The 21,076-nt window shown below is 50.1% G+C and overlaps 1 protein-coding gene across 1 annotated transcript in view; it reads left to right on the top strand.

The window, feature by feature from the left end:
- mycbp2 (MYC binding protein 2) overlaps positions 1 to 16,573 on the top strand; it is a 76,783-nt gene extending 60,210 nt beyond the window's left edge. Inside the window, exons 54-78 of the mRNA XM_084478887.1 lie at positions 63 to 230; positions 674 to 831; positions 1,482 to 1,681; positions 2,025 to 2,174; positions 2,291 to 2,451; positions 3,488 to 3,644; positions 4,020 to 4,244; positions 4,891 to 4,956; positions 5,753 to 5,992; positions 6,256 to 6,345; positions 6,596 to 6,676; positions 7,412 to 7,678; positions 8,436 to 8,719; positions 8,959 to 9,055; positions 9,632 to 9,751; positions 10,292 to 10,393; positions 11,313 to 11,441; positions 11,762 to 11,894; positions 12,212 to 12,315; positions 12,829 to 13,017; positions 13,545 to 13,652; positions 14,059 to 14,268; positions 14,878 to 14,985; positions 15,133 to 15,298; positions 15,550 to 16,573. Of these exons, the coding sequence (XP_084335013.1) occupies positions 63 to 230; positions 674 to 831; positions 1,482 to 1,681; positions 2,025 to 2,174; positions 2,291 to 2,451; positions 3,488 to 3,644; positions 4,020 to 4,244; positions 4,891 to 4,956; positions 5,753 to 5,992; positions 6,256 to 6,345; positions 6,596 to 6,676; positions 7,412 to 7,678; positions 8,436 to 8,719; positions 8,959 to 9,055; positions 9,632 to 9,751; positions 10,292 to 10,393; positions 11,313 to 11,441; positions 11,762 to 11,894; positions 12,212 to 12,315; positions 12,829 to 13,017; positions 13,545 to 13,652; positions 14,059 to 14,268; positions 14,878 to 14,985; positions 15,133 to 15,298; positions 15,550 to 15,665 (3,829 nt within the window). The 3' untranslated portion in view covers positions 15,666 to 16,573. The remainder of the gene's footprint in view (positions 1 to 62; positions 231 to 673; positions 832 to 1,481; positions 1,682 to 2,024; positions 2,175 to 2,290; positions 2,452 to 3,487; positions 3,645 to 4,019; positions 4,245 to 4,890; positions 4,957 to 5,752; positions 5,993 to 6,255; positions 6,346 to 6,595; positions 6,677 to 7,411; positions 7,679 to 8,435; positions 8,720 to 8,958; positions 9,056 to 9,631; positions 9,752 to 10,291; positions 10,394 to 11,312; positions 11,442 to 11,761; positions 11,895 to 12,211; positions 12,316 to 12,828; positions 13,018 to 13,544; positions 13,653 to 14,058; positions 14,269 to 14,877; positions 14,986 to 15,132; positions 15,299 to 15,549) is intronic.
- Positions 16,574 to 21,076: the final 4,503 nt, after the last annotated feature.

Raw genomic sequence — 21,076 nt, 5'->3', positions numbered from 1 at the left:
ACCGACGACTCCCCCCTCTCTCTCTCTCTCCACCACCGCCGCCCGTCCCTCCCGTCCCTCAGGCAGCACACGGAGAACTTTGGCGCCTACCAGGACGACAACCTGTTCCAGGACGAGATGAGGTACCTGCGCTCCACCTCGGTGCCCGCCCCGTACATCTCGGTCACGCCCGACGCCTGCCCCAACGTGTTCGAGGAGCCCGAGAACAACATGAAGTCCATGCCCCCCAGGTAACCACCGCCGTGCCCCCCAGGTAACCACCACCGTGCCCCCCAGGTAACCACCGCCGTGCCCCCCAGGTGACCAGCGCCCGTACCCCGTCGGCGGTCATTTATCCGCTATATCCGTTATTTATCCGCGTCATATTTTCGATTTTTTTGAATAAAATCTTTTTTTTTTTTTTTTTTAAAGGACGAAATAGATATTTATTTTCCAAATGAACTGCAATTTCATTAGCTTAACGATGTTTGTATAAAATGTTTGTGGGAAATAATTTTTTGTTCTTTATATTTTAATTCATAAGTTGTTCTTACAAGTTCTTGTACATCCTTCCAGGTCACTTTATTAACAATTTAATTATTTTCCCCAAAATAATTCCCAAGTGCTCTTCACTTCCCGATCGACTGACTTTGACGTTTTCCTCCCGTTGCCCGAAACCTTTTCCCCTCTCCAGCCTGGAGACGAGTCCCATCACGGACAGCGACACGGCCAAGCGGACCGTGTTCCAGCGCTCCTACTCGGTGGTGGCGTCGGAATACGACAAGCAGCACTCCGCCTCGCCCGCCCGCATCAAGGCCGTGCCCAGGCGCAGGGTCCACAGCGGGGACGCAGGTAGGCCCACCGCCAGCACCACCACCACCACCACCACCCCCACCACCACCACCACCACAACACTCTCTCAACCTTTAGTACCCCGACCGAGGGAAGAGGCTGTCCTCCTCGCACAGCCACGCTCCATCCGCTGTGCTTCGTTAGGGGCTGGATTTCGTCAGTCAACTTTACCTCGCAGCTGATTTGGACGCACTTCGGCCCGTCGACTCGCGAGTCCCGTGTTTGCAAAGTTAAACGGCGTTAGTGACGTTACCGCAACAGCGTTCATCGAAGTAAAAAGGTATTGCGTGCGAATAAAACGAATTAACATTAAGCGCCGTTAATATTGTTATATTAATAAGGGCCGTTGGGGAGCTGCCCCGGTTTCATCATCATCATCAACTCTGTGGGGTTCACTGATTGGACGACTGGATGTCGATGTTGGAGCCTGGCTGCCGGCGTCGGGGCCTGGTTCTAGACTTTAGATCTCCAGGCAGAACTGGACGTGAGCCCGGTGGACTGAGACTGAGGCTCTGCGAGGCTAGGCGTCCATCACACACTGCTCTCCATCCACTTCCCCTGAGACGATTTGTTAACGTGGCAAATGTCCAACCCTGTCTGCTCTGTGGACCCTCTCCACGTCCCTTCACCCCCCCCCCCCCCCCATCCAGAGGTGGGCTCTTCCCTGCTGCGCCACCCGTCTCCAGAACTGTCCCGGCTCATCTCGGCGCACGGCTCCCTCAGCAAGGGGGAGAGGAACTTCCAGTGGCCCGTCCTGGCCTTCGTCATCCAGCACCACGACCTGGAGGGCCTGGAGGTGGCCATGAGGCACGCGCTCAGGAAGTCCGCCTGCAGGGTGTTCGCCATGGAGGTACGCCGCCGCTGCCGCCGCCGCGCCCGCTGTGGGACGTTACCGTCGAAGGGTTAGGGTCAGGGCTAACCATCTGCTGTCATAGGGCTGATCTACTACCCGGTGCAGGTGATGGGGAGCTGGTGAAAGGCCTTACACAGAACATGGGGGTATAGGGAGTACTGTAGTGCCCTATACAGAAATAAAGGGATTGTTTTGAAAAGGGTGAAAGTGTATGTATGCGGTAGTAAGTGTGGAAAAAAACGAAAAAAAAAAAAAGACCAGGGGGGCGAAGAGAGACGATTCCCCCTAGTTATTTAGTTTAAACGGTTTTAACGGTTTCATCTGGGGGTCGTTTTCTCAGGCCTTCAACTGGCTGCTGTGCAACGTCATCCAGACCACCTCGCTGCACGACATCCTGTGGCACTTTGTGGCGTCCCTCACGCCGTCGCCCTTCGAGCCCGAGGAGGAGGAGGACGAGGAGAACAAGGCCAACAAGGAGAACCTGGAGCAGGCGAGGAGGCCACGCACGCACGCCCGCACGCGCACACCCACACGCACACACAAATAGACATGACCGACACTAGCGGTGCATCTTTTTTAATTGATGTTGTTTTTCCGCAACGGCAGGAGCGGGACCTCGGGGTGTGCGAGCACCCCCTGTCGGACATCGTCATCGCCGGCGAGGCGGCCCACCCCCTCCCCCACACCTTCCACCGCCTCCTGCAGACCATCTCCGACCTGATGATGTCACTTCCCAGCGGCAGCTCGCTGCAGCAGATGGCTCTCAGGTAAAGTGCTTTTCGCTCCGGGAGACGGCGGCGACGGCGGCGGGGTCTGTGAGGCGTCTGGGGGGGGGGGGCACTTTGGAGGACGGGCGCGGACGTCCGCGGTGGACACACGCGTACGGCTCTCTAAGCGAGCTGCCGAGCTCGTCGTGTGACTGGTCGTCGTGGCGTGCCGTATGGATTCCATAGGCAGCGTAGTCACTGGCGTTCCCCCGTGTGTGTCCCCCTTTTTTTTTTTACCAGTTTTCTTCTAGCTTTTTTGGCACGGAAATGTCTAATAAGTAGCGTATATATAACGACAGAACAAACGACAGGAAAAGTAATTGCAAATTTCAACTTCTGCAGTGGATTTCTATTTCACTCAGGAGGTTTTTTTTTAGTTTTATTTTATTTTTTACCCTCATTAGAGATTCCAAAATAAATAAGTGTGTGCACTTTTTTTTTCTCTCCGAGCGATCCATCCACCCAACGATCAATACTATGGATTACCCACCACGCGGCTCGGGGAGCTTCATGAGCTTCTTCAGCTAATGGGGATGAGCGTGAACGCACACAGGCGCACACCGCGCACACAGGCTCATAGAGTCCACCTTCCTCCAGCGCTGCTTCACAATAGCTGTCGTACGCTTCGTTCAGATAATGGGCAGCGCTGTTGCTTTGTTTTCCTAGAAATGCAGTGTAGTATGTATGTACCCCCGCGTCCTTCAGGACGTGCTGTAATCTCTATCCCCCCCCCCCCAGCCCCTCCATCCCACTCCACCGCTGCGTCGCTTTCATAATGCATGGGGGAACGTTACGGGGCTCTCCATTCCCCCGCCATCATGGCGCGTTCACACCAAAAGCGACGGTGCGGCGCGGCTCCATACAAAGTTAACGTATAGACCGAACGTGAGTCCACACAGCAGGGTGCATCGCGGCGGTGTCAGAATGCACCGGGCGGGGGGGGGAAACGTAACCGCTCTCCAATCGACTGACGTTTCCTCCATTGCCGAACCTTCCCCCCCCCCCCCCCCCCCCCCCCCCCCGTCCCGGTCGCTAGGTGCTGGAGCCTGAAGTTCAAGCAGTCGGACCATCAGTTCCTGCACCAGAGCAACGTGTTCCACCACATCAACAACATCCTGTCCAAGTCGGACGACGGCGACAGCGAGGAGAGCTTCAACATCAGCGTGCAGTCGGGCTACGAGGCCATCAGCCAGGTGGGAACCTCCGCCCTGGACACACCCCCGCCCCTAACGTTGCGTCTTTGAAGTTCTGCGGTCTAATGATGACACTCATTTGATGACTTGTGATTTACACAAGGCAAAAAAATATTTGGTTATCGTCTGTGAATGATAATTCATTTTCAGCAATCGAGTATCAGATTTATCGATTTATTTGGTGCTATAAAGAATATCACAGTTTGAGGTTTTGAAATACTGTCATTTGTGTCACTGCAGTCTGATATGTTATCGCTCTCTCGGCGAGCACAGGACACAAGACGGTCATGCCTCCATAGCGTGTAAAGCCCGGTATGAACTGTGAACTGATTACACGTGTGTGTGTGTGTGTGTGTGTGTGTGTGTGCTCGGCAGGACCTGTGCGTGGTGACCTGCCTGAAGGACCTGACCAGCGTGGTGGACATCAAGACGTCCAGCCGTCCGGCCATGATCGGCAGCCTGACGGACGGCTCCACCGAGACCTTCTGGGAGTCCGGCGACGAGGACAAGAACAAGACCAAGAGCATCACCATCAGCTGCGTGAAGGGCATCAACGCCTCCACCGTGTCCGTCCACGTGGACAACTCCCGGGACATCGGGGTGAGGCCTGGCCCCGGCCGGCCCTACCAGGCCAAGGATCTGTGTCTGTCTGTCTCTCTCTCTCTCTCTCTCTGTCTGTCTGTCTGTCTGTCTGTCTGTCTGTGTCTCTCTCTCTCTCTCTCTCTCTCTGTTTCTTTCTTTCTTTCTTTCTTTCTTTCCCTCCCTCCCTCGACCAGCAGAGCTAACCAATAGATAAGACTTGTATTGCCATATCCGATTGGTAAAACAGCAACGCTTTTGGCACCGCCTATATCAGATACACCGATGTGCTGGGAGAGGGGCATCGGGGAGGGATTATATATTGCTCGTTCCCAGAGTGACTCGCTGAGCAGATTCTAATTGTGCTCTCGCGAGAACTCTGGATTTCCAGGGTAATTTCTAACCTAACTCTACTATACTCTCCTCATGCTGCTGATTCACTGTGCCGCATTGGCTATGTCCTCAGCCAATCAGAGAGCTTTCTACGTTCCATAATTACCATCTGCCTCAGTTATCTATTTGACTTTGGCATATTTGACGCTAAATACAAGTTGAACCTTAACGATATTCCTTATTCAGCCTACAGCGCGCCCTGTCACAACGCATAGAGCTGTGTTTGTGTTTGACCGTCTTTTAATTGGTTTATTTTGTTCACTTCCCCTCACAGAACAAGGTCACGTCGATCACGTTCCTGTGCGGGAAGGCGATGGAGGACCTCTGCAGAATCAAACAGGTTTGGCCACTCGATGTTTCCCTAACTTCAAAGAGAAGCTAGTCCATGGAGGTTTAGGAGATTAGGGAGCAGCCAATGCACGCCCTTGTTGGGTAATGCGCTGGTGGCAAGACTGGAATTCCGTGGAAAATCCATTGACATCAAAGTGCATCTTTCCGTACAGAAGGAGCCGTCAGAGCAGCTCTCTTTCAGCGCAGCTTTAAATAACCAATCAATCCACCCTGTGTCTCATGTCTTACTTTGGCTTTTATTCCTTTTTTAAATAACAAGTACATTTGTATGATAAATAACAATGTGATGGAACACCAAACGAGCCAGCGATGAGCCACTGTTCCAGATGGAATTTGAACACTGTGTGATAAGAAAAAAAGCATTTTGGGCTGAGAGTCAAGTGTCAGAAAAGCAAAACATTCTCGCAGGACACCGCAGTCAGACCATTGTTTGACGTCACGAAAAGAACGCCACCTGCATTCGCTGCAGAGCGGAACGGTCACATACACACACGTGTTTTGAGGAGAAAGGCGAAATCATAGGATTTGACCCCTTTTTTTTTTCCTCTACTTCTCTCTTTTGCAGACTTATTTCAGTAACAGTGATAAAACGGCGTCGACTCCTGCGTTGACGATCATATAAGACAAATGATCCCGTTTAAAACCTAAAAACGATTGCGGTTGTGGGTTCACTGGCTCTTTTAAGAGACGGTGCCAGGTAGTTCCCATCAGCGGTTTGGCCCTGAGCTATCCCTCCTTCCAACCCCTCTCTCCCCCCCCCCCCCACCCCGACCCCCCACCACCAGGTGGACCTGGACTCGCGGCACATGGGCTGGGTGACCAGCGAGCTGCCCGGCGGCGACCACCACGTGGTGAAGGTGGAGCTGAAGGGGCCGGAGAACACGCTGCGGGTGCGGCAGGTGAAGCTGATGGGCTGCAAGGACGGCGAGAGCGTCAAGATCGCCGGGCAGATCTCGGCCAGCGTGGCGCAGCAGAAGAACTGCGAGGCGGAGACCCTGCGCGTCTTCCGCCTCATCACCTCCCAGGTCGCTCTCTTAACACTCGGCGGTCGTTATTCACAAAGAAAAAACGTCTCAATTGCGTTTTCTTTTTATGTCTCTTCAGTTATTTTCTAACCGCTTTTGTAACCCAATAACAACTGTCTTCATTTATTCATGACTTTAATGGTGCTGTTAAGCTGCCACTAAACGGACAGACGGAAACCGCTGATACAGAGAGAAAGTGTCAACCAAGTGAAAGACCGTGAACCATCTCATAACTGAAGTTCGATCTGCGTCGATCTGCGTAGGTGTTTGGGAAGCTGATCTGCGGCGACGCTGAGCCCACTCCGGAGCAGGAGGAGAAGAACCTGCTCTCCTCACCGGAAGGAGAAGACAAGGTGTGCTCTCCCTCACCGCTGTAACCTCACCTGACGAGACCTGCCTGACTTTGTCGTTGTATTTTAGGTTGCCTTTTGAGACCTGGCTATGGGACAAACAGATGGAAATGAGCGTTTAAAAGCTTAACTCTGTCTTATTTACAGCATGAAACTTGTTTTGTCAATCGATGCGCATTGTCCGCTTTACCTTAACGCCGCGTCACGTTCACGTCATCACAGCTCTGAATCGATGTGGTGTGTTTCTCTTCAGGCGCCGTCCGACGCGGACCTGAAGGAGCACATGGTGGGCATCATCTTCAGCCGGAGCAAGCTGACCAACCTGCAGAAACAGGTGAGGAGACGGCGGCACCTGGGGGGGAGAGGGTCCTGTCTGGTGGACGACCTCCTTGAACCTCGGTCTGAGACACGCTCCCCCCCCCCCCCCCGATGATCTTTTTACCGGCCCACCCTCGATGTGTCGTGATCGTGACCGAGGGAACGTGAAGCCAAAGACTCGAGTTGGGTAGACATTAGGGCTGCTCGATTATGGAAAAAATCATAGTCACGATTATTTTGGTCAATATTGAAATCTCGATTATTGAAACGATTATTTTTGAGTTTGAAAACATGATGCATTTATTCATAATTTCTCTCCAAAAAAAAACACTTTGTAAATTAAGTATAAGGTCATAAATAAAGTCCAGATATGAATCCAGCTGTTCTGCAATTTCTATATAAAATAAAAAAAAATTAATCGTTTCAACTCGATTATATTAGTTTGGTGATCGTTTCACTCTGAAATCGCGATCAAAATTCGATTAATCGCCCAGCCCTAGTAGACATCGTTAATTTAAACTAACACAGCACTGGGGCCGATACGGACAGCGAGGTTTCACTGTCCCGACGTGGCGCCTCTGACCGGCTGGATCAGGATTCAGGGGGACGCCTTATTATTGTCCAAACGATCTAACAGACGGATTCACTGACGACACACCAAAAAGGGCGGCTTGGCTCCGGACTCACCCGACGGCGCTCATGACTCCTGCCGGTTTCCCCCCCCCCTCCTCCTCCCCCCCCCCTCCCACAGGTGTGTGCGCACATCGTGCAGGCCATCCGCATGGAGGCCACGCGCGTGCGGGAGGAGTGGGAGCACGCCATCTCCAGCAAGGAGAACGCCAACTCGCAGCCCAGCGACGACGACGCCTCGTCGGACGCCTACTGCTTCGAGCTGCTGTCCATGGTGCTGGCGCTGAGCGGCTCCAATGTGGGCCGGCAGTATCTGGCCCAGCAGCTCACCCTCATGCAGGACCTCTTCTCCCTGCTGCACACCGCCTCGCCCCGCGTGCAGAGACAGGTGAGGGGGGGAGGGAGGGGCTGTGACATGTACGCGCATGTAGGTGCACGCGTGCAGATGCACGGAATGAACACGGGGGGGGGGGGGGGTCAACGTATGCGTCGTGATACTCAACTGGCACGCCTTGTCACACACACAGGCATATGCACGGCACGCACACTCACACTCGCACAATGGGGAAACCGTATACAGGTACCGCCCTGTGATGTCCCCCGGGGGCCCTTTTTGAAATCCCGCAAATGTTCGCTCGACGTGACCCAGAAGTTATGTTAAAGTACACTAATGTATTTCATCGTCTAACAATGTTAAAGTATCCCGGTGTAATGTTTTTTTAAAGTATTGTAATCTGCAGCACCACAGTGGGATGCTCTCTCTGACCACCTTTTTCATTGCTTCCCAAAACGGTTTGAACCGCTGTAATCAGAATCAGAAAAGGTTTATTGCCAAATGCATTTTCACGCAAGAGGAATTTGTCTTGGTCTTCAGTGCGCACAATATTTACAAACGATAAACGGTAAACAATAAAGCAAGTACTGCCGTCAAGAACACAAGTCCAAATACAATAAAATTTCCAAAAGTAAAATAAATTAGAAAGACACTCTATATACAAATGAACCGTGATAAGAAGAATAAAATATACAATTGTGCAGAATGATGCAAGTAGTGCAAAACTTGTTGTCATCATCCCTGACATTGCGTCATCACCTCCTCCTCCTCCTCCCCCCCCCCCCCTCCCACCCCCCCCCCCTCCCCGTAGGTGACGTCCCTGCTGCGGCGGGTGCTTCCCGAGGTGACGCCGGTGCGCCTGGCCAGCATCATCGGCGTCAAGGCCCTGCCGCCGGCCGACATCAGCGACATCATCCACTCCACGGAGAAGGGCGACTGGAACAAGCTGGGCATCCTGGACATGTTCCTGGGCTGCATCGCCAAGGCGCTCACCGTGCAGCTGAAGGCCAAGGGCGCCAGCATCGCCGGCACCGCCGGCACCGCCGCCGGGAAGGGCGTCACCACGGTGACGCTGCCCATGATCTTTAACTCCAGGTACAGGTACTAGTGGCTCATGGTTGTAGCTACAGCCGTGATTAGAATAACATAGCGCAGGTTTGATATTTCAACGTTCAATATCGTCATATAATACATACAATGAGGACGTTGCTGTGTGTGTGTGTGTGTGTGTGTGTGTGTGTGTGTGTGTGTGTGTGTGTGTGTGTGTGTGTGTGTGTGTGTGTGTGTGTGTGTGTGTGTGTGTGTGTGTGTGTGTGTGTCGTCATGGTTTCCAGCTACATCCGCCGCGGGGAGAGCCACTGGTGGATGAAGGGCTCCACGCTGCCCCAGATCGCGGAGATCATCATCAAGCTGGTCAAAGACATGGCCGCCGTGAGTCACCGCCGCCGCCGCCGTCTCTGTGCGTCGACTGTCCGCCGTCGTCCGTGCGAACGAGGGCTGTGCGTCGGGAGCCTTCAGGACGATTCGATATCGATTTCTTAAGCCAACGAATTGATTATTTCCGATACTTCGGAATTCCCCCCACGATACGATTCGATACTTCTATTCAATCTTTAATTTTAATATCTATCAAATAAACAAAAATTATCATTGACCTTTTATTGAGAATACAGAAACAGAATTCTATACACACTTTAGTGCTCACTGTGCAGGTCTAGTACGGAAATTAGCCTATTAACTGTAAAAAAAAAAATCATATATATATATATATTTAATAATCAATACTCTTGCGGAGGAATCGATGCATCGAATCGTCGGCTGTATAATCGATGAATCGATACAAATCGATTTTAATATTCACACCCCTAATGCAAACGACACACAACATACGATCATAAGTTTGGAAACATGACGTTCATGTCTTTGCGGTGTATGTATTTGCCTTGTGTCAAACCGCCTCACCACCACCACTCACTCACGCGGCTCTCTCTCTTCTCCCGGCCTCAGGGTCACCTCTCGGAGTCCTGGTCCCGGGTCACCAAGAACGCCATCGCAGAGACCATCATCGCCCTGACCAAGATGGAGGAGGAGCACCGCTCGCCTGTCCGCTGCGTCGCCACCACCAGGGTACGCGCTCTCACACACGCACGCACGCACGCACGCACACGCGCGCACTCGCTCTCACTCTCGCTCTCACTTTCGCTCTCTCTCTTGCGCTCTCTTGCTCTGCCTCTCTCTCTCTCGCTCTGCCTCTCTCTCTCTCGCTCTGCCTCTCTTGCTCGCTCGCTCGCTCGCTCGCTCAGCCTCTTGCTCGCTCGCTCACTCACTCACTCAGCCTCTCTCTCTCTCTCTCTCTGCCGCTCTCTCTCTCTCTGCCTCTTTGCCTCTCTTGCTCGCTCACTCTCACACACACACACACACACACACACACACACACACACACACACACACACACACACACACACACACACACTTATATTGTATTTTATTTATATTTCAAGCACAGAAATGCAGTATGTCACACAAACATTTCACTGCACATCCTGTATGAGTATGTGACAAATGAAACCCTTTGAATCTTGACTCTATCCCCCAGTGTGTGTGTGTGTGTGTGTGTGTGTGTGTGTGTGTCTGTTAACGTGGTGCTCTCCTGTGGTCCGTCCCCAGCTGTGGCTGGCTCTGGCCTCGCTGTGCGTCCTGGACCAGGACCACGTGGACCGGCTGTCATCGGGCCGCTGGATGGGCAAAGACGGACAGCAGAAACAAATGGTGAGAAGAATCAACCAACACACGAATGCGTGTTGAGTCAGTTTTAATATATATATATATATATATTGCCATAATATAATGTATCAGGCCTGTTTGTTTTGTGTGTACAGGCCTAAATCTGCATTACTCTTAGTGATCAATGTAATGAGCTGGTTGTCTGCCAGTGCAGAAGTCTTGGCAAAATACTATATTGGACAGTCACTATGTAGTAAAGGGGGGGAACAAGTGAGCCAAACGGAACGCAGCAGATACATTCTAAATAGACGCCTGTTGATTATTTATGGCGCATTTCCACCGCAGGGTGCGGGTCGGTTCAGTCTGCAAAGGTGCGGCACGGGTCGCGTTTCCACCGCCAAAAGTCGGCGTGACCCGGACTGAGCCGTACTCGTCTCACAGTACTCCTCCGTTGGGGTACTGAGACGCCTGAAAGGGTCCCGGCAAGTTTGAGCTACACACGCCGTCCGTTGATTGGTCGACAGAATCGTCCCTTCCGTGCGACAGGGGGATAATAACAAACAAACACAGTACCCGCAAGGTATTTCTGGACAACGGCGAAAGCGTTGTTTATGGAAGAAAATGTTGCGCAAAAGATTGCCATCCTTCTTGGACGTCTTACATTGTTACTCTTTGTTCATTGTGCGCGTTCTTCTTTTTCCTTGGATTCATTAGCAGGCCACACTGTGTCGGGCTGCTATGAGATCATGACACTTGTGGCTATCGCCGTCCGGCTTAAACCCCGCCCCACCATAAGGGTGCTGGCGGCGGTGGAAACGCGACACGTAAACGAGCTGGGCTATTCCGCACCCTCACTACTGAGCTGAGGCGTGCTGGGTCCGAAGCGTACCCCTGCGGTGGAAATGCACCATTAGTGGGCCAAACATGGAAACACTTACCCCTTTTTTTCCCCCCCACATCGCAGCCCATGTGTGACAACCATGACGACGGCGAGACAGCGGCCATCATCCTCTGCAACGTGTGCGGGAACCTGTGCACCGACTGTGACCGCTTCCTCCACCTGCACCGACGCACGCGCTCTCACCAGAGACAGGTGAGCCCCGCGTAACGTGCACGCACACGCACACGCACACGCACACACACACACACACACACACACCCATCACTTGTGATTTCGATCCCAAGTTCCTCTGGGGTAATAATTAACGCTTTGCATCGCTTATTGCGATGACGTGATCGTCGACTTGAATCTCTTATTCACAACGACCCTCAGCCGTCTCTGCTCCTCACCCTGTCCCTTCCTCAGTGGAGGGCGGGACAAGGGTGGGACCGGACTCGTCCATTAGTGTAACCCGTGTCCACGTGTGACTCGCATGCCTTCATGAGCCCAATTCTTCCTGGCTGGTTTTGCAGGTGTTCAAAGAGGAAGAGGAGGCGATCAAGGTGGACCTCCACGAGGGCTGTGGGAGGACCAAGCTCTTCTGGCTGATGGCTCTGGCCGACTCCAAGACCATGAAGGCCATGGTGGAGTTCAGAGAGCACACAGGTGAGCAAACGTCTCGATGAATTAACCTTTTATGAGGACGGAAGCTGAACTGCGATTGGGACACGTTTTGGAGAGTCTTCCGGAGAACATGGGATTCAACTTTGTTAATGTTATGTTCTCTGACAAGCTTTCATCACTGTGCTTATTTGTGCGCATGTGTTTGCGCGCGTGTGTGTGTGTGTGTGTGTGTGTGTGTGTGTGTGTGTGTGTGTGTGTGTGTGTGTGTGTGTGTGTGTGTGTGTGTGTGTGTGTGTGTGTGTGTGTGTGTGTGTGTGTGTGTGTGTTTGCGTGTGTGTGCTTTGTGCGTGTGTGTGTAGGTAAACCAGCATCCAGCAGTTCGGACGCCTGCAGGTTCTGCGGCACGAGGAGCGGGACGGAGCTGTCTGCAGTGGGCAGCGTCTGTGCTGACCCAGACTGCCAGGTACCCACTGCTCTCATGTCACACCTTCATAATGAATACCAGACGGGGAGAGTGGCCACACTCAGTTTATAGACATTAAAGGGAAGGACTAGGTTATTTGTCCCTGATGCATTTAAAACCTACTCGCCAGGAGTAGCTGACGATATGAAAACCGGTGTATATACGGAGACGTAGTACTTTGGGCCATACTAAGTTTTGCGCACGTAGATGTAGGCCACTTGACTCACAGCTGCCTCTGTTAAGCTCGTCAAACGAGACGGTCCTGGATGAAAAAGAGGCAAATATATATTTTTTGGGGGGGTACTATCATTTGTCGATTTCACGGTGAAGGCGAGGCAGCGAATCCGTCACACAAGGCACTTTCACTCTGCATGGCCTCGTTGTGCGACTCGTCCATACGCTCGACACCTGATGATCTTCCTCCTGTGGCTCTTTAACCCGTCCTCCTCCTCCTCCTCCTCCTCCTCCTCCTCCTCCTCCTCCTCCTCCTCCCCACCTCCTCCCCCCTTGCAGGAGTACGCCAAGCTGGCGTGCAGCAAGACCCACGGCTGCGGACACCCGTGCGGCGGCGTGAAGAACGAGGACAAGTGTCTGCCGTGTCTGCACGGCTGTGACAAGAGCACGGGCTGCCTGAAGCAGGACGCCGACGACATGTGCATGATCTGCTTCACCGAGGCGCTGTCCGCAGCCCCCGCCGTGCAGGTGGGCCACGCCCCCTCCCCACCCCCCCTCCCCCTCCCCCATGTATTTTTTAATGTCCAATGTTTTATGTTTTTAAATATATTATATTATATTTATATATATTAAATATTTTAAAAGAAAAGAAGAAAGAAACTCTTAGCATTCATTCGATTTTATTAAGATTACGTTGACATTTCACCAAAACAAAAACAGACTACTAAGACCGAAAAAAATAATTAGAATATATATATACGTATATAAATTCCTATTAGTTAAGAAGGGGTTCTTGGATATACATGGGTAAGATCGAACACATTTACTAAATGTGTATTGATTCCGTCTCTAGCGCACTTCTGCTGATTCATGTTCATTCACCACCCGCCATGAAAATCAATAATGTCCGACAGATTACGCTTTGAAAAATGTTCTCCCCCTTGTTGGTAAACAAAATCCACAGGCATCAGCGCCCCCCCCCCCGCCTCTTTAATGGTTCACGGCGTGTCCTTCAGAGCTCTGGTTAATCGGCCCGTTTGCTCTGCCCTCCTCAGCTGGACTGCAGTCACGTGTTCCACCTGCAGTGCACCAGACGTGTGCTGGACAACCGCTGGCTGGGACCACGCATCACGTTCGGCTTCATGTCGTGTCCCATCTGCAAGGTACTGAACGCTGACGGCGATATGGATTTGTCCCTCCGGAGAGAGGAGATGAGCCGCCTCCACGGGATACATCGCATAGAAACCGTAGTGACGTACAGAACGCAGAGAACGCGTATTTTACATCAACACACACAACCGCACACCGGATGACCGGATGTGAGTTTGTCGGCCGCAGTGATGGCAGAGAGCAACTGGGCTAGGGTTAGGGTTAGGGTGGGTTTTCCTTTTGTTAACTATACCTACAACAGCGTTGTAGTGTGTTTTAGCTGGTCTTTTTTACATCTCAACGTGTTAGTGTTGCTATTGCTTTAGTTTAGCATTGGACTCTGAATCACGACTAAAATGCATGTCGTCACTTAGTAACTTGCAGTTTTTTCCCCGCTTTTTGTGTCTTTTTGTTGTCCAGAACAAAATCAACCACTCTGTGATCAAGGACCTGCTGGACCCCATCCGGGAGCTGTACGAGGACGTGCGGCGGAAGGCCCTGATGAGGCTGGAGTACGAGGGCCTCCACAAGAGCGAGGCCATCACCACGCCGGGGGCCCGCTTCCACAGCGACCCCGCCGGCTTCGCCATGAACCGCTACGCCTACTACGTCTGCTTCAAGTGCAAAAAGGTACACACGCCGCGCCGGCACCGACGACGACATCGCCTCAGATGAGCACATGTACATAGCCATAGCAACCGGTACGGCGGAGACCAGTGCGTCGCACATCGGACATCGCCCCCCCCCCCCCGCACATCGCCTAGGGCTGGGCGATTAATCGAATTTTGATCGCGATTTCGATTTCAGAGTGAAACGATCACCAAACGAATATAATCGAGTTGAAACGATTATTTAAAAAAAATAATAATAATTTACAGAAATTGCAGAACAGCTGGATTCATATCTGGACTTTATTTTCTATCTGACCATTCTGTGTATATTTTTAAGGGGAAATTTCAAAGTTCTCATTTACAAAGTGTTTTTTTTTTGGAGAGAAATTATGAATAAATGCATCATGTTTTCAAACTCAAAAATAATCGTTTGAATAATCAAGATTTCAATATTGACCTAAATAATCGTTATTATGATTTTTTCCATAATCGAGCAGCCCTAACATCACCCCACCCCCCAACCCCCCCCCCCCCCCAGTGGTGTCACCGGAGAGTCCCTTTCACATGTGCACACGGCGGCTCCAGTTTCTGGATTGTTTTTTAACCCCTACGTGTCACCCTACCGCAGGCCTACTTCGGGGGGGAGGCGCGATGCGATGCGGAGGCGGGCCAGGGCGACGACTACGACCCCAGCGAGCTGATCTGCGGGGCGTGTTCCGACGTCTCCAGAGCTCAGGTGGGGGCGTGGGGATGGGTTTGACAAGAGCCTGTGGGGGGCGGCCAGGGTTAAAATCCCAGTCGGTTAAAACCCTCAGTCTTTTTGTATTTCTGACCTCGGACCTTCTCGTCTCTTCCTCCTTTTTTTTTTTTTCTCTCTCCCAAGATGTGTTCCAAGCACGGCACGGACTTCCTGGAGTATAAGTGCCGGTACTGCTGCTCCGTGGCGGTCTTCTTCTGCTTCGGCACCACCCACTTCTGCAACGCCTGCCACGACGACTTCCAGCGGATGACCAGCGTCCCCAAGGAGGAGCTGCCCCACTGTCCCGCAGGTACCGCCGTCCGTCTCCCCCTTATCATTGTGCACACGCTGCTGCTGTGGCTACGACAAGTGCGCATTCTCCTCACCGCGGTCGCCTCATAACTACTACTACTAACACTACTGTATTATGGTAAATTATGCTATGGTCAAATACGGAAGGTAACAACAGCGGCACAGTTGCCTTTGGCTAGCGATCACCTGATACGGTGTATTGGTAAGGCACTAAGAGTTGGTGTGTTGTCGGGCCCCTTGCCACCGCAGGTCCTAAGGGGAAGCAGCTGGAGGGGACCGAATGCCCGCTGCACGTGGTGCACCCGCCCACGGGGGAGGAGTTTGCCCTGGGCTGCGGCGTGTGTCGGAACGCCCACACCTTCTAGGCCACCGGAGGAGAGAGAGAGACCCGTACTGCTTGTTGATCTACTGTGATTCCTGGCTGTCGCTGCTGTGGACGCTCAGCCCCCGGACGTTGGCCCCTCCGGCTGTGTGCAAGCCACACTGGAGGCCCCCCCCCCCCCTCCCCCATCACCCCCCACCCCCCCACCAACCCCCACCCCCCCCCCACCCGCTGGTCAAGCTTTCTGTTCACTGGACTACAAACAAGAGTGCCAGGGTTCTGCTACAAAGACACACTCATGGGTCAGAGCTCTCGGGAATCGCGGTAAACTTAATGAAAAAAATTAAAAAGTTATGTTTAAAAAAAAAAAATAAAAAAAAAATGTATATGAATTAAAAGAATACTTGTGACGTGTTTTGCATGCGGCCGTTGTTCTCCTCGGCTTCCATAGGCGTCGCACACCACCCGATAACAATATAGTGACGATTAAACATGGGATATAAAATACATTTGCATAAGGCAACCGTGGAGGGGACGTGGGTAGAAGAAGAAAAAAAACATGGGCCGTATTTCCAGCTTCCTAAATATGAATTAAAAGATTTTGTTGTATGTAAACTGACTTTTTTCGTAATCCTGTACAGTATTGTCCCCTGTCAAGTGCATCATGGGTTGACGGACAAAAAAAAAAAAAAAAGATGTGTGGGTGAATAAGACTGTTAAGAATGTCAAGTCTGGGAGGAAAATAGTGTACGATTTATCTAATCTTGTATATAATGATAGTATCCAAAATAGCTGTATTCCGAAGTTGCTACTCTCCACTTCAGTTTTGTTTGATATTCTGGGTTATGTTTTGAGCCAGAACTTTTAATGAAGTGCAATACTGGGTGTGCCTCCTCTTCTGCAGCTGTTATAACTATGGAATGTATGTCAATAAAGGCCACTGTACATTTTTATACAGTAGACACAGTTGTGTTTCATCCCCTTTAAACTGTCACTTATGTTTTTTTTTTCTGGAAATGCAAAAAAAGAAAAGAGAAATAAAGTTATAGATCTGGGACATGGAAGCCATTTTCATCTATAGCACAGTTGTATCCAAACTTCCCCAGGAGTCAATTTTCAAGGAGTGTTCACTGCACAGTTTGAGGCCAGTAAATTGCACCAAATATTAAAATTAATCTCTAATGTTATTCCCGAGAAGGAGATATGGTGTGTGGGTCAGAGGAAGAGTGACAAAAACAGCTGCTGTTATATATATCTAAATATATATATTAAAAAAGCATAATACTTGTGAATCTGCTCTGTAATATCTGTGGTGGATGGAGTTGAATGGTAATAAACCAGGTTATCTGTTTCGCAGACAACAACATTGTGTGATTTCTTAATGACTAACAAAAGTGTTGACCATTTAAATACAATGTAAAACACAAAGGGACTAATTACAAATGTGCTATTTGCAGTGTAAACACTTACAAAACCACCCTTCCTAATTAGAAAGAGGGCATAGATAATTACTTTAACGGCGGCAACTAGCTGTGAGGTTGCAGATTTCAACCAACTTAATAACCTCTCCTGACCCCTCCCTTTCCAAACACTATGGGGGCCCGTACTGGCCCGTATTGTGTAAGGTGCCAGCAGGTACACTCACAGAAATTAATCATGGTAGTTTATTTTTATTTTTTTTCCTCATGCATTTGTTAGGTGAAAACTAAATGTCAAGGGAAAGAGGCGGTGGTTGAAAAAAGTATTTAGATCGCTTATTAAGTTCACTCGTTGCGTGTAATGGTTTATTCGTTTCCCTGTATAATTTCTTTAATTTAGAAGACAGTTTAAAAAAATTATAATAATAAAAAAAAGAAGTATAGTTTTATTTTATTTTTTTAATAATAAAAAAAAAAAATTGGACCTGCGCGCAGGTTTTTTTTTGGACCTGCACGCAGGGTTTTTTTGGACCTGCACGTGCATGTTGAATACATTCAGTGAGAGACAGAGACAGAGACGAGAGAGGACAGAGACAAGAGAGACAGAGAGAGAGGAAAGAGAAAGAGAGGACAGAGAGAGACAGGGGACAGAGTGAGAGCGGGAGATAGAGAGAGAGAGAGAGAAAGAGAGAGGACAGAGACAAGGGAGAGAGGGGAGGCACACAGATGAAAAAGTCTGTGTTGATAAAAATATGCAACTGCCATATCCATATTTTAACACCAATAAGACGTCTACCTTAGTGAGTCAGGGCAAAATACTGACATGATTCGATTGACCACTAGGGGGCAACAAAAGGCGGGTTCCTCACTGCAAGCCAAGACCCCTTGTGCTGCACCATGGGCCCCTGCTAATAGCATACTACAGTCAGACCCTTCACACCTTTGCACAACCTGATAATAAACACGGGTTGTCATATGAGTTGGGGACCACACAGGGTGTGTGTGTGTGTGTCTGCTCCAGTAGATCTACAAGAATGACACTCTCAAACTTGTGTTTTAATATCAATAGTTTTCATCAAAGACAGCTGATAGCCTGACTACTAACAGTGTGTGTTTAAAATGTTTGGGTATAAAACGTATATAGACTTGGGAACAGCGTATGGACATGGGAGAACCAATTTCAAATGGTGACTTTGGAAATATTAAGTTTGTTTTTGTCAACTTTTTGTATTAAAGTAATATTATTATTTCAGTGGTTTCCATTTGAGCTCATTTCTAGGCATATTCCTAAGAGTGCAAATCAAACGCCAATCAAATCACGACACTTCTGGCCAGCGGAACCCGGCGGGCCTTTATGACGTCACCGCCTCAGTGATGTCATAGCGATGCCTCTATATATAAGTCACCGCTCCTCGGCCCAGTGCTCAGTGGTGATCGACTTAACGAGAGCGACTAACGTGGCATCTTACCATTTAGTTACCTTGCAAAGAGAGAGAGAGCTCCACTATGGGGAACCATCTGGGACAGGAGGGAGAGCAGGATGACATCCCAAGAAGGGGATACGCTATGGTGAAAGTTACACTGCAAACTATAGACGAGGGACAGGAGGAAGAACAGGTGAGGAAGGAGAGGACAAGGACACCAACCGCACACGCACACTTTAAGTGTGCACATTTGTATTCTTTAAAAACCTGTGGTTGTTCATAATTATATTAAGTTAAGGTCAAACTGACTTTTTTTTTAAAGAAGTGCAGGCACACACACAGGCACGCACGCACACACACACACACACACACACACACACACGCACACACACAATTGAACACATTTAATATCAGTACTTTATAAAAAAAAAAGATAGATAAATATGTTTATGCATGTTTTTCTTTAACTTTTTCAATTGGAAAAAACATCAAAATGATTGATTTATGCTTCAGCATATTTGAGCCTTTTTCAAAAGAATGTATACCCAAACATTTCGGTCGCCGCGGCTACGTCGCCGTGACGCCGTGGTGATGATCTCCTCCAACAGGAGGGAGAGGCCTCCACCTATCCGGACTCCTACTCCTCCTATTCGGACGCCTCCTCCTCCGCCTATGAACCACTCCTCCTCCCCCTTCTAGGGACTCCACCTCCTCCTATCCGCTCTCCGCCTCACCGCCAGCGGAAGAACACCTGAGAGCGGTCAGGAAGGAGAGGACACCAATGCGGACCGACTGAGACGTCTTTTGGTTTCCCCTCCTGGGTCTTCGGTGTGGGTTCATGGTTAACCCGGTGCGTTCCTGACCGCGGTGTGTTGTGTGTCCTAGGTGGTGACGAGATGGTGTCACACCGAGGAGGCGTATGAGCCGCAGCTGTTAGTCCCAAACCCGGACCACACCGCCCCGGAACCAGGTCAGACCGCCCTGGGCCCAGGCCGGACCTCCCATGAACCTGGTGAGCTCACTGCAGTGTGTGTGTGTGTGTGTGTGTGTGTGTGTGTGTGTGTGTGTGTGTGTGTGTGTGTGTGTGTGTGTGTGTGTGCGTGGTTTGCATTCATCTTTTGAGTTTTCTATGTCAGCATGATCACGAAACATTTACTGACCGCCTCTCACATTAAAAGTCACTGATATACAGTATAACCCACAACAGCAACAAACACACACACAACAGCCACTATGGTCACTCACTCATCATTAAATACAGTTTTTGTTGTTCATTTCTGACAGGACGCCGGGTGGACGGCTCGGGCCCCTTCGAGGCCTGGCTGCCACCTCCCAGAGACGACCTGGCCCAGCTCATGGCGAGCGTGAGGGTCTGGGTGAAGAGACTCAGGATTCTGAGGGTTCGGCGAGCGACCATCGCCCGGCCGTATGAGGAGGAAGAGAAGCCTTTGGGCCCCCCCCCCCCTTCACCCAAACCCATCAGACGCAAAACGGCCTGGGCTGAACCCCTGAACGCCACTGAGGCCGAGGGGAAGGGCCTCAGGCCTAGTTTCAACAAGTGGCTGAACAGGATGAAGGGGCCCCTGTCAAGGGTGGCTGCCCTGTTCCGGTGCGGGGCAGATGAACAAGTGCAGTGCTTTGAAGAAAAAAATAAATAATAATAGCACAATAGAATGTAAATACAATTTAAAAAATACATGTTTGCCGAAATCTTTGTTCTCTTGTGTCTGTTTATAGATGTATACGTATATTATAGATGTATACGTATACTAAAGGGTATACTAAGGGTCTTTCCTCACCTTCCTTCACACACACACACACACACACACACACACACACACACACACACACACACACACACACACACACACACACAAAAAAAAGTGTGTTTAGTACATGATCTAAAATAAAACAACTCTCAAAATAGTCATGCATAAAATGATCTTACATTTATGTAGAACTTCAACTTGAAATATGTTTTACAAGAACTCAAAGAACATCAACCGGAGAACTATGTCCACTCAACGCCAGCTCGACTAATACATCGTGAAAGAAATCTCCTCCTAATTGGCGCGAGGTTTGAGTGACAGGTCTGATGTGCAAAGGGACAATTTATCGAAGTAAGTCGTCAGTCAGTCAGTCAGTCATGACTGACCCCCTCCATAATGAGAACAAGAGGTTTAAATCACAATAAAGTTAGGTTGAGAACAGAACAATATTCTCTTTTGTATTGTAGGCCTACGGGGGAGTTTATTAACATTATAAAACGGTCCAAGTTAGGCCAACAATTCAAAACGTGCACTGTGCACTGTGAAACTCACAGCAAAGCAAGTTCAAAGATTGAACTTTCCGTGCGGCCAGGAGAGCATTAAATGGACAGGCGATCCAATTCAGGCCAAAATGTGTGCCAGTATAATGTAATAAATAGACAATTTACCTATTAATTATGTGTCATGGATGTGTTCGCCAGTAACTATGTAGAGGGCGAGAAGGTTAATTACTGCCGCTAATTAGGTGGAGTAGGCCCCTACTAGCCCATAGCTATGGGGCTGATGACCACTGATAATGTCCATTAAATGGAGTGATAATGCTCGAAGCGGGTGATATATGGT

Source organism: Micromesistius poutassou, assembly GCF_964030765.1.
Source record: "Micromesistius poutassou genome assembly, chromosome: 14".
NCBI lineage: Eukaryota > Metazoa > Chordata > Actinopteri > Gadiformes > Gadidae > Micromesistius > Micromesistius poutassou.
The sequence above is the reverse complement of the archived record's forward strand: the minus strand, read 5'-3'. Positions and strand labels throughout refer to the sequence as shown.